Below are 13,066 nucleotides of genomic sequence, written 5' to 3' on the forward strand. Positions count from 1 at the left end.
AACCATTGAGCACATCTACATGAAACGCTGTCACAAGAGAGCAGCATCCAACACCAGGGCCCCCTGCCATACAGGACATGCTCTCTTCTCACTGCTGCCATCAGGAAGAAGGTGCAAGAACCTCAGAACTCACTATCAGGTTCAGGAACAGTTACTACACCTCAACCACTTTCAAGAATTCTTCCTCATTCTCGATATTTATTGCTTATTTATCTATTACTGTTATTTCCTCTTTTTGTATTTGGACTGGATGTTGTCTTCTGCACTCGGGTTGAATGCCCAAGTTGGACAGTATTTCATCGATTTTGTTATGGTTATTACTCTGCAGATTTATTAAGTATATCCACAAAAATGAATCTCAGGGTTGCATATGGTGACATATATGTACTATGATAATAAATTGACTTTGAACTTTGTTGAAGGACCAGGCAAGCTCGTCCATTATATGCACTCCAAAAAATAAAGAGATCCAGAAGCCGCTCTCAGGAATTCTTGGCTTCACCTTCTCCAGCTTCATCCATGAATTGATAAGATCTTCAGTGTTCTCGCGGTAAACGAATGTGGAAAACTTGCTCTTAGTTGCACTTGACACACAAAATACTGGAGGAACTCAACAGGTCAGGCAGCATCCATGGAAGAGTAAACAGTCAACATTTCGGCTCGAGACCCTTCATCAGGACTTAGTTGCACTTGCTGTTAGTTGATTTTCAAGGTGTATAAAATTAATTTTACTCATAATGAAAAAAAGTATATACAAGAATAAACCATGCAATGCTTTTTTCTTCTTTTCATACTGTTCTATTACATTCATACATATCAATAGCACTGCTGTCACTCATTTGGCCCCCTGGGGTGGTACACTATTACAATAATTGAGGGGCCCCTGCCTCTCCAGTAGTACAAGAACCCTACACTCTTGTCCCTCCACACCAAGCTTCAGTGTGTCCCTCAGTATGTGCCCGCTTTCTGAAATGTGCCAGTCATCAGTATTCCTCCAGGGACATCTCGATGTGCTGGCAGACTAACATTGATTTTCAAGGCGTCATGGGTAGAGTCTGGGGCAGCATGGTAGTGTAGCAGCCAGCATAACGTGACTACAGACCCAGCAATACAAGTTCAATTCCTACCACTGACTGTAAGGAGTTTGTACTGTATGTTCTCCCCATAAGTATTGGGGCTCCCTCCTGATACTCCAATCTCCTCCCACATTTCAATGATGGGTTAGGAGGTTAGTTGGTCACATGGTTGTAATTGGGCAGCATAGGCTTTTTGTGCTGCATTTCTCAATAAAGTCATGATTACTGCTTGGCCTTTCTGACCACTAAAATTTGATAGTTCGGTGTCAGATAATGATTTCCCCAAGTCTTTCAAAGTTCTGCTTCCCAAAATAAAACATTTATTTTATTTATAGATATAGCACGGAACAGGGCTCTTCCAGTCCAACATGCCACATGACGCAGCAGCCATCTTATCTAACCCTAGCCTAATCACTTTAAACCTGTTCCGTGCTATTTTTAAGCTCATACAAGATATGGCAAGTACTGCAGATTATTAACTTGCATGGAATTGATTAAGAGATCCCAGTGCCTAAATGAGGCCAGCATCTCTAAGCATTAGTTTACTTATGGGGTGATGTTCACTTAATAGAAAGTTGGGTTCAGTCAGAACAAGCTGGGAAACTAAATATTCTTAACTCCAATTCTCAAAAGATAGAGAAAGAAAATGGAAGTGGAAGCTTTCAATCATTGATAATGTGAGTTTAAAAAAAGCAGAAAGGTTTTACTGCTGAAGGTGTTTAGATGAATAGAGTTGAGAAATGACAACAAACCTGTTGTCAGAGGCAACACACTCAGTGGAACTTTATTTTGTACAGGAAATGGAATCCAGTGTGGTCTTTGGCTGCTGTATGTGCTGTGCATTCTGCACACTACTATTGTAACACGTGATTATCTGAGTTACTGCCACCTTACTGTAAAACAACAGCTCTACCAATTGCCTCAAGTCTAAGGAGGACGGCACAGTAGCGCAGCAGTAAGCATAACACTGTGACAGCATTTTCAACCTGGGTTCTGTTCCACCGCTATCTATAAGGAGTTTATACGTTCTCCCTGTGAACGCATGGGTTTCCTCTGGGTGCTCTGGTTTCCTCCCACATTCCAAAGATGTACAGAGTTGTAAGTCAAATGGACATAATTGGGCAACGTGGGCTTGTTGGGCCAGAAAGCGTATTACCAAGCTTCCCCTCCCCCACCCCTTGATCTCTCCTTTGATTGGTTTTTCACCTGGCACCTTCCCCCTCCCCCCCCACCTTCTTCATAGGGCCCCTGCCCCCTCCTTCTTCAGTCCTGACGAAGGGTCTCAGCCCAAAACGTTGACTGCTTGTTTTCACGGATGCTGCCCGACCTGCTGAGTTCCTCCAGCTTGTTGTACATGTTGCTTTGACCACAGCATCTGCAGTGTACTTTGTGTTTACCTTAAAATTATGCCTCCTCGTATTAGCCATTTTCGTCTTGGGAAAAAGTCTTTGGCTGTCCGTTCAATCTATGCCTCTTATCATTAGTACATCTCTCATTCTCCTTCACTTCAAAAAGAAAAGCCCTACTTCACTCAACCTACGCTCACAAGAAATTTTCTAATCCAGTCAGCATCCTGGCAAATTTCTTCTGCGTCCTCTCTTAACGCTTCCGCATTCTTCCTGTGAGGTGGACAGAAATGAACACATTTCTAATTTCTAACTCAGGTCTAACCTGATTATAGAGTTGCAACAATACCTTGTAACTCTTGAACTCAGTCTCCTGACTAATTAAGGACAACGCACCAACTTCAGGACATCCTACAAGGACCTCCACTGTTAAAGAAGGCAGCTCATAACCACCTCAAGGGCAATAAAAGAAGGAAAATATTACTGGCCTTGCCAGCGGCACCCACCTTCTTAGAACTGTTTTTTTTTTAAAAAGCTCCAGGGTTTTCACTATCCTTGATACCGCATGCTAATTGGCAAAACGGCTGTTAAAAAAATCTCAGCTTCTAATAACGTCTTATTTTCAAAAACCATCAGAAGGCACAAGAATATACCAGTAATTAATTATTTAATCTGTACCCACCTCCAGGCAAGATGCAAATTCATTTTTTTTCCTGTAAAAGACTAACCTCTAAGCTAATGAATGAAAATTAGCCACGAAAAAAATTACAAACGTGAAGTACATCCTGTTATTTCAGTACATCCTTGAAGAACAATAAAAGTCCTAGCTCTAATTCTTTATTAATGTAACTTTATTTTAATTGCAGTAAACTGTTATTCTCTTGGGCTGAAATGTAAGATAATGTCAATAAGATACACATTAGTAAACAATCGATTCTCAGTAAAGGAACAGAAGTTGGAAATAATGAATTCAGAAATCATAACAACAGACTTAATGCAGCAAACTGGCACTCAACGTCAGTAAGACGAAAGAGCTGATTGTGGACTTCCGGAAGGGTAAGACGAAGGAACACATACCAATCCTCAGAGAGGGATCAGAAGTAGACAGGGTGAGTAGTTTCAAGTTCCTGGGTGTCAAGATCTCTGATGATCTAACCTGGTCCCAACATATCGATGTAGTTATAAAGGAAGCAAGACAGCGGCTATACTTCATTAGGAGTTTGAAGAGATTTGGCACGTCAACAAATACACTCAAAAACTTCTATAGATGTACTGTGGAGAGCATTCTGACAGGCTGCATCACTGTCTGGTATGGGGGGTGGGCTACTGCACAGGACCAAAAGAAGTTTCAGAAGGTTGTAAATCTAGTCAGCTCCATCTTGGGTACTAGCCTACAAAGTACCCAGGACATCTTCAGGGAGTGGTGTCTCAGAAGGGCAGTGTCCATTATCAAGAACTTCCAGCACCCAGGGCATGTCCTTTTCTCACTGTTAACATCGGGTAGGAGGTACAGAAGCCTGAAGGCACACACTCAGTGATTCAGGAACAGCTTCTTCCCCTCTGCCATCCGATTCCTAAAAGGTTATTGAACCTTTGGACACTACCACACTTTTTTTTTGAATATGCAGCATTTCTGGTTTTTGTACATTTTTAATCTATTCCATATACATACTGTAATTGATTTATTTATTATTTTATTTTAGTTATTTTTTTCCCTCTTCTATATTATGGATTGCATTGAACTGCTGCTACTAAGTTAACAAATTTCATGTCACATGCCGGTGATAATAAACCTGATTCTGATACTCTCAGAACAACCAGTTTTATAGATGTACTGCAAGTTTAAGTTAACAGAAAGTAGAAGAGAAAAGGATCCTTGACCCGAAATATTAACGGTTTCTCTTTCTACAGATGTTCCCAAACCTGCTGAGTGTTTCTAGCATGTTTTGATTTTGTTTGTTGAAGAGAAAAAGCCATTCAAGTCCATTAAGCATGTCCAAATCTCCCAAACTCCAGGTGTCACAGCATGGATACAGGCCCTGTGGCCCATCTGGTCCATGCCAACCACAGCATCCTCCTTGCTAGTCTCAGTTGCCTGCATTCGGCCCATAGCCCTCCAAGCCATTCCCCTGCATGTAATTATTTAAATACCTCTTAGGCGTGGCAATTGTACCCATCTCACCCACTTCCTCCAGCAGCTCATTCCAAGTACTCACTACCCACTGTGTAAAGAAATTTCTCCCCTCTTGTATTTGTGCTCCCTCATTTTAGACTCCACATCCTTGGGAAATGACTTCCATATCCATACTCCCTCATGAACTTAAAAACTTCTGGAGGTCACACTTCATTCTCTTACACTCCAGGGAATAAAGATCCAGCGTAGCCAACCTCACCCCATAACTCAAGCCATCTAATCCAGAAGAATTCTCGTAAATCTCTTCTGCAGCCCCTCCAGCTTGACAATGTCTTTCCTATAATGGTGACCAAAACTGTATACCATATTCCAAATGGGGTCTCACCAGTGACTTGTATAACTGCAGCATTGTCCCTATGCCTAAACTCAATACATAAGAACATAAGAAATAGGAGCAGGAGTAGGCCATCTGGCCCATCAAGCCTGCCCCACCATTCAATAAGATCATGGCTGATCTGTCCATAAACTCAGCTCCATCTACCTGCCTTTTCCCCATAACCATTAATTCCCTTACTATGTAAAAACCTATCTAACTGTTTCTTAAATATATTTAGTAGGGAAGCCTCAACTGCTTCACTGGGCAGAGAATTCCATAGATTCACCTCTCTCTGGGAAAAACAGTTTCTCCTCATCTCCATCCTAAATCTTTTCCCCTGAATCTTGAGGCAATGTCCCCTAGTTCTAGTCTCACCTAGCAATGGAAACAACTTTCCTACTTCTATCTTATCTATCCCTTTCAAAATTTTGTATGTTTCTATAAATCCCCTCTCATTCTTCTGAACTCCAGACAGTATAGTCCCAGGCAACTCAATCTTTCCTCATAGGTTAACCCCTTCATCCCTGGAATCAACCTGATGAACCTCCACCGCACTGCCTCCAAAGCCAGTATGTCCTTCCTCAAGTACGGAGACCAGAACTGCACACAGTACTCCAGGTGCGGCCTCACCAGTACCCTGGATAGTTGCAGCATGACCTCCCTGCTCTTGAATTCAATCCCTCTAGCAATGAAGACCAACATTCCATTTGCCTTCTTAATAACCTGTTGTACTTGCAAGCCAACTTCTTGCGATTCATGAACAAGCACTCCTAAGTACCTCTGCACAACAGCATGTTGCAATCTTTCACCATTTAAATAATAATCTGCTCTTCTATTATTCCTTCCAAAGTGGATGATCTCGCATTTACCAACGTTGTATTCCATTTGCCAGACCTTGGCCCACTCACTTAACCTATCTATATCCCTCTGCAGACTCTCCACATCCTCTACAATTTGCTTTTCCACTCAGTTTAGTGTCATCAGCAAATTCTGCTACGCTACACTCAGTCCCCTCTTCCAAATCATCAATGTAAATGGTAAACAGTCTTGTGTTTAATGTCAAGACATCCCAATCAAAGCAAAAAGTACATTTTCTGCTGAGAATTCTCCAAAAGGACCACAACCTTCTTGTGGTTGGGAGGCGTGTGTGCCTCAAAGACCTGGAGAGCCATGTTGGCTGGAGTCAAGGCCTTGTACTTTGCCACTTAGCAGGGCTCCCCACACAAAGCAGGTCAAAAGGGTAGAGGACAGACTAAGAGGGATCCACTGGTCCTCCAGGTTCAGGGTTCGGCTCAGGACTAACAACCCTGACTGGTAAAAACAAAACTGTTACAGAAACAGGAATGAAGAATCCTTCTACATCTGAGTGCAATGGTATCCCTGAGTCTCCGCCTGGGAGTTGCATGACTGACAGGAGTAAAAACTGAGAGGAAGTCAACTGACATGATGAAGGAAGCCCTGATAACCACTAGTTATAGAGGACCTTCAATGCTCTCCTAAACACCAATGGCCTAATGAGAATACACAGTCAGAATTCTTATAGGAATAATAAAAAAAAATCAGTGGCACTTCAATAATGTCACAACTTGTTTTTGTAGGATAAAGCAACTGTGCCTGTTTGGTCCCTTGCAACTGCATAACACAATTTCACCCGGATTGGCACACGGTAAACAAAGACTCAAAGTTCTGTGGAATTTTCGAGAAAGTAATTTCTCATCTAAAACATTGTGTTTATGAGCAGGCTATTGTCATGAAAACTTTCCATAAACACAGTTTCGAGAATGTTTGACGACTTACCAGCTGCTCCCTTGGCACACCTTCCTCCCTCGCTGGAGGCGACTCTGACTGCAAACAGAGTAAATATTAGGTTAGAGCATCATCTACAGGATGGCCTGAAAACAGAACTACATCATCCTGATTGACATGTTACAGTTAGGAACATAATTCTGCGAAGGCTGGACAAAGTACTTGGTAGAAAATTAGAAGTACTATTGAAGCAGGAAACCTGCCTATAGAGTCTAGACAATGAATCTTCCCCATTTCCCTTAGTTTTATCATTTTCTTTCTTTTCAACAGTAGTGGTATCTTCTGTTACACTGACAATTATCTGTCAGGTTCTATTAACCTTTGCTAACAACTTGGGAATGAATCAGCCAGCTCTGTTATGGGCACTAGCTTCCCCAGCACTGAGGACATCTTCAAAAGACAATGCCTCTAAAAGGCAACGTCTATCATTAAGGACCCCCCTCACCCAGGACATGCCCTCTTCTCATTGCTACCATCAAGAAGGAAGTGTAGGAGCCCGAAGACACACACTCAACAATTCAGGACCAGCTTCTTCCCCTCTGCCATCAGATTTCTGAATGGACAATGTAACCATGTACACCACCTCATTATTTTTTTCTTTTTTTTTGCACTAATTACATTTTATATATATTTTTAATTATAATTAACAAGGTTTTAAATTACGTACTGCTGCTGCAAACCAATACATTTCACGACATATGGCGTTGATATTAAACCTGATTCTGATTCAGGTAGGAAGTTCTCTTCCATTTTTCTGCAAAAAAATCTTTAATTCTCCACTTAAGAAAATGTAGCAAAGGAAAATTTGTTTGAGATTTGCACCTCACCACTACTCTGCCATAGCACATTAAGTGTGTTTGCCTGAACCACCTGGGACAATTTAAGCTCCACACCAAGGCCCGCTATCTTTTCACTTCCTGCGGCTACTAACTGTGCAGTAGTAAGTGGGGAATAAGCATTCTTGTACATGGCTCAGTGACATCACCAAAGTAAGAGCTAAATACAAGTGAGAACTCATCTCTACATTACCCAGACACAGTGAGAATAAACACGTTAGGTTTCAACATTTTGATACCAAACGAGGATTAATTCTACTTTAAAGGTAATTCCAAGAGGCTTCCCATTATTTATTTTAAGCAGAATTTCATGTCTTAATAAGGAAATGAATAGTTGCTAGGAAAACCACAGCCTGCCTTATTTTCTTCTGCCTTTTAGTGTTTATCTAATCGAAGACCAAGATAGAAAGTGAAAGGACCTTGGAAGAGGGTATGGTTACACTTTTGAATCCAGTGGCACCAACAACCTCTGTGTGAATAAGTAGGTGTCTAATGAAGCATGCAACTTTCACCAAACTGCCCATGCACTGGGCCTTAATGGGAATTTGCAATGTTTAAAGCAGTTGCACAAAACAATGTACCAACTCCTATGGGTTTTATTGCTTTTGAGCCTGAAATTAAAGTGAATTCATCAATATCAAAGACATTCAAAAGCTGCTCAATTTCAAACCATGGTTACAGTGTTTGAAACATCACCTTTTAAAACTAGTTGTGTAATTACTCTGGCACAATAACTTCACAATTCTTTATCAGATGGACAAACAGAAAGAATGAAGGACAGAACTTTAACATCACCACTGGCTCCTGGGAACCTCTGGCCAATGAACATTAAAGTGGCAAAGGGGTATTTAAGGATGGTATTAAACAGTTACTACCCTACAACAATCAGGGTCCTGAACCAGTGTGGATAATTTCACTCACCTGAACTCTAAAATGATTCCACAATCTATATATAGATTCCCTTCCAAGGACTCAACAAATTTGTGTTCTTGGTATTATTTATTTTTAATTTTGGTTTCCACATTGGTTGCTTGTCAGTCTTTGTTTATGTATAGTTTTTCATAAATTCTATTGTATTTCTTTATTTTCCTCAATATGCCTGCAAAAAAATGAATCTCCAGGTAGTTTATGGTAACATAGACATACTTTGACTTTGGCATTGAGACCATTCATTGGTTGTGGAAGCCCTGTGCAAGTGCCAGAAACAGAGCACCACTTCAGCAGCTAATTGCCTCTTCAGCCACCTACTTACTACCCCATCTGCGGAAGAGTCTGTTTCACTCATTATCAATTAGTAACTCAGAAAACCAGAGTGGAAGCAAGTTATCCTCCATCTTGAGGGACTGTCTACTGTTCAAGAAGAAAGAAATGCTTTTAAAAGGCAATGCCTCAAAAAAAAAAGCGGCATCCATCATTAAGAACACCCATCACCCAGGACCTGTTCTCTTCTTGTTACTACCAGACAGAAGGTACAAGAGCCTGATGACACACACTCAAAGCTTTAAGAACAGCTTCTTCCCCTCCACCATCAGATTTCTAAATGAACAATAAACCAACCATGAACACTACCTCATTATTTTTGCTTTCTTTTTGCGCTACTTATTTAAATTATTTTTATATATATTTCTTATTGTAATTTATAGTATTTTTATGTATGGCACTGTACTGCTGCTGCAAAGCAACAAATGTTTCAGCGATATTTCACTTGGTTCTGAGATGGCCAAATCTCTGTGTTACCAATTTGTCCAACTTTTTTTTTAAAAAAAACTTAGCTGAGCCATGACATTGAACAAACGTTGGACTGCCCAAAAATGGCTCCAGTGTCATTTGCAATGAAAGCTTTTGTTCACATCATGTCTATTTAACAATTTGAGAATCTACACAGACTTGGGTTGCTATGTAACCAAATAGAAACATTGCTCTAGTCTACTTAAAGGTTACCTATTTCAGAGCTCTACTATGACTCGTAAAATTTCAAATGGCACTATGCTAAAAAAAACACAAGTGTAATGGAGGAATAAACATGTTATTCAAAGTGATAAATACTGCAAAAGGAGCCATTTCACAATCCATATACATCTCCCTGAAAATTAAGCACCTGTCTCTTCAAGCAAATTGGAGTTCCTTGTTTTAAGAACCTATTCCTGAGAGGTCCCCCACGCCATTACTCCCTTCTACAAAGGTACATCTTGAATTCTCAAGCAGAGGATAAGACAATCTGCATCCAAGCACAAGGACCAAGTCTAAATCAAAATGGCAGCCATCAAAGCCACTCCAACTTGCCCTAAGCCTCACCGTCAGCTACTGTTCCTGAATCTAAGCTCGACTCTGTGCTGCTGTGTTAAACTTTCAAAAACCCTCAAACACATTTGCATCGTGCCTTCAGGGTGCTTTCCCACTGACAAAGAACTTTTGAAATGGAAGGATAACCAAAAGTCAGCATATACACAGCAGGGACATACTGACAGATAGGACATCACCAACTGAAAAATGAGCTTCCCGTAGGTTTGTTTTAAGTGTAAAAATGTTGTCCATAGGACCAGAACTTTTTCCATAAACAAAAAAAAAAGTACCATGGGATCTTCTGTCAACTTTACAAGGAAGCAGGATATACTATGCAAAACTAATCAGCAAGGATGGCCAGGTGGGATCATTCCCTAATTCCTGTCCACCTCCATTCAGACAGATCCAAGATTTACCAGGAACAATGACCATAAGGCAACATTCTGCAATTGCCAGGCAACATAGAATCATAAAAAAGTACAGCACAGAAATAGGCCCTTCAGCCCATCTAGTCCATGTGGAAACCATTTTATCTGCCTACTTCCATCAACCTGCACCGGGACAATGGCCTTCCATCCCTACCATCCATGTACCTACCCAGACTTTGCTTAAATGTTGAAATCAAGCTCATCTGCACCACTTGTACTGGCAGCTTGTTCCACACTCTCATGACCCATTGAGTAAAGAAGACTGCCCTCATGCTCCCCTTAAACTTTTCACCTTTTACCCTTAACCCATGATTTTTGGTTGTAGTGCCACTCGGCCCCCGTGGGAAAAAAACCTGCTTGCATCTACGCTATCTATACTCCTCATAATTTTGTATATCTCTATCAAATCTCCCCTCGATCTTCCAAGTTCTTAACAATAATGTTCTAACCTATTCAAACTTTCCTGATAATTCAGGTCCTTTAGTCCCAGCAACATCCTTGTAAATTTTCTCTGTACTCTTTCAATCTTATTTACATCTTTCCTGTAGGTAGGTGACCAAAACTGAACAGAATGCCGCAAATTAGCATCACCAATATTTCATACAACTTCAACATTACATCCCAATTCCTGTTTTTTTTTAAAAAAACAAACCCCATCTACCTGTGATGCCACTTTCAATGAACTATGGACCTGTATTCCCAGATCCCTTTGTTCTACCACACTCTTCAATACCCTACCACTCACTGGGCAAGATCTAACCTGGTTTCTCCTCCCAAAATGCAACACCCTAACACCTCCATCAAATCTCCTCTTCAATCTTCTACGTTCCAAGGAAGGAAATCCTAACCTATTCAATCTTCCTTGTATTTTTTCTCAGTGCTCTTTCAACCTTATTAACATCTCTCTAAACGTGCAATGAGAATCTTAAAGGTTCACAACCAAAGCTTTAAAATATTATTGGTTTTATTTGTAAGTTCTGGTAGTATTTCAAATGTTCAAATTCCTGTAGAATTCAGAACTGGCCACCAGCACCAGAATTGCTTGGAATTGTGTGAGGGTGTCACCAACTCCCTGACAGAACTGAAAAAGTCAAAAATTCTAGATCCAGGTGTTATAAATAACATGGTCATTAACAAATTCAATCAGGTATTCAGAAGAAATTACTTAGATCAGAATCTGGAACTAATTTTCACCTTGTGTACAAAGCTGTTTCTGGGTAACAAACAGGGTCTTTTTTTAAAATATAGACCATATGTTGATTTTGTCCCCATTGGAAAATACACAAGAATCACTCATTATGCTAATTATACCTCCACAGTATTGGAATTAATGATATCAAAAGCACATAGTGTATGATTTTAAAAAACAATAAGTGGAGAAAGAAAATTTGTTCTGTTGTCTGTCGGAAGAAATATACATAAGGTAACCTGTACAAGTATTCAACCCCAACCCTTTGTTTATAAAAATGAGTATTACAACCAAGGATTTTGATCAATTTAAGTCAGAATATTTATTTATGAATCACATTCTCTGTTCAAAAGATGAACAGAAAGTTCATCCCCTTTTGCTCACCAATTAGTTGAACCACCTCTCACAGCTATTACAGTCTTTTTGGAGATGTCTATTAACTTTGCACAATGTGATGGAACAAGGTTTGCACATTCCTCCTTGCAAAATTGCTCAAGCTGTGCCAGGTTAGTTGGGGAGCGGGAGTGGACAGCATTCTTGAGGTCTTGCTAGAAACGTTCGATCGACTCTGACTGGACCACTCAAGAGCATCTTTTTTCTTCATTTGAAGCCACTCCATGGTTACTCTGGCAGTGTATTTTGGGTCCTTGTGCTACTGAAAGACAAACTTTCTCCCCAGTTTAAACTTTCTGGCAGAGCCTGGCAGGTTTTTATCCAGGATCTCTCTCTATTTACCAGCATTCATCTTCCCATCAAAACTGACCAGATTGCCTGTCCCTGCTGCTGAAAGGCATCCCTATAGCATGACGCTACCTTCAGCATACTTTACAGTAGGGATGGTGTTAGCTCACTGCTGCACAGTATTAGATTTAAGCCACACGTACTGCTTAGTGTTGCAGCCAAAAGATTCCACTTTAGTCCCATCCGCTCACAAGACGGTCTTACACATCTTAACAGCATCTTCTTCGTGATACTTTGCAAAGTCTAAAGGCAAGGATATGCTTTAAATCCGGGGCTTCTTCCTTGCCACTCTTCCATACATACCCTTTTTGTACAACGCTTTAGAGACTGTGGAACCATCAGCTTCATCTCCAGTTGCAGCCACTGTCTTCTACAGCTCACTCAGAGTGACTGTTGGCATCACAGTTGCCTTCTTACAAGTGCCATTCTTCTCCGGCGACTGAGTTTAGAGGGGCAGCCTGACCTAGGCAGTATGCCAATGGTTTCATATTTTTTCCACTTTTTCATGATGGACTACACTGAGCTCAAAAAATCCTACTTCCAATATATTTTAAATGAAGATGAGAAGATAAGACAGTAAAGTGTGAAAATACTGCTAGTTGTGGTGGCTGAATACTTTTTCAAGGCACTGTATGTTGGATCTCATGGGAACTCGGTGCAGCATAGACGTGTCCGGTAGTCATTCATAACCAGAGACCACTGCCTGCAGTTAAGTCAGGGAGTCCAGATGCTCTTGATGGGAAGTGGGATGGGCACAAGGTAGAAAGGAATTGACAGACTGCTAATTGGCTTGAAATTAAGTTGTGAGGAGGAGGCTCATGTGTAGTATTAACTACAGCATGGACTACTCA

General features: G+C 40.7%; 1 protein-coding gene across 2 annotated transcripts in view; it reads right to left on the reverse strand.

Annotated features, from left to right (window-relative positions):
- pex14 (peroxisomal biogenesis factor 14) overlaps window positions 1-13,066 on the reverse strand; it is a 344,557-nt gene that overhangs the window by 282,975 nt on the left and 48,516 nt on the right. For both annotated transcript variants that reach the window (XM_073032186.1, XM_073032188.1), the window contains exon 2: window positions 6,730-6,777. In XM_073032186.1, coding sequence (XP_072888287.1) covers window positions 6,730-6,777 — 48 coding nt within the window. The remainder of the gene's footprint in view (window positions 1-6,729; window positions 6,778-13,066) is intronic.

Source organism: Hemitrygon akajei, chromosome 29 (genome assembly GCF_048418815.1).
Source record: "Hemitrygon akajei chromosome 29, sHemAka1.3, whole genome shotgun sequence".
Classification (NCBI taxonomy): domain Eukaryota; kingdom Metazoa; phylum Chordata; class Chondrichthyes; order Myliobatiformes; family Dasyatidae; genus Hemitrygon; species Hemitrygon akajei.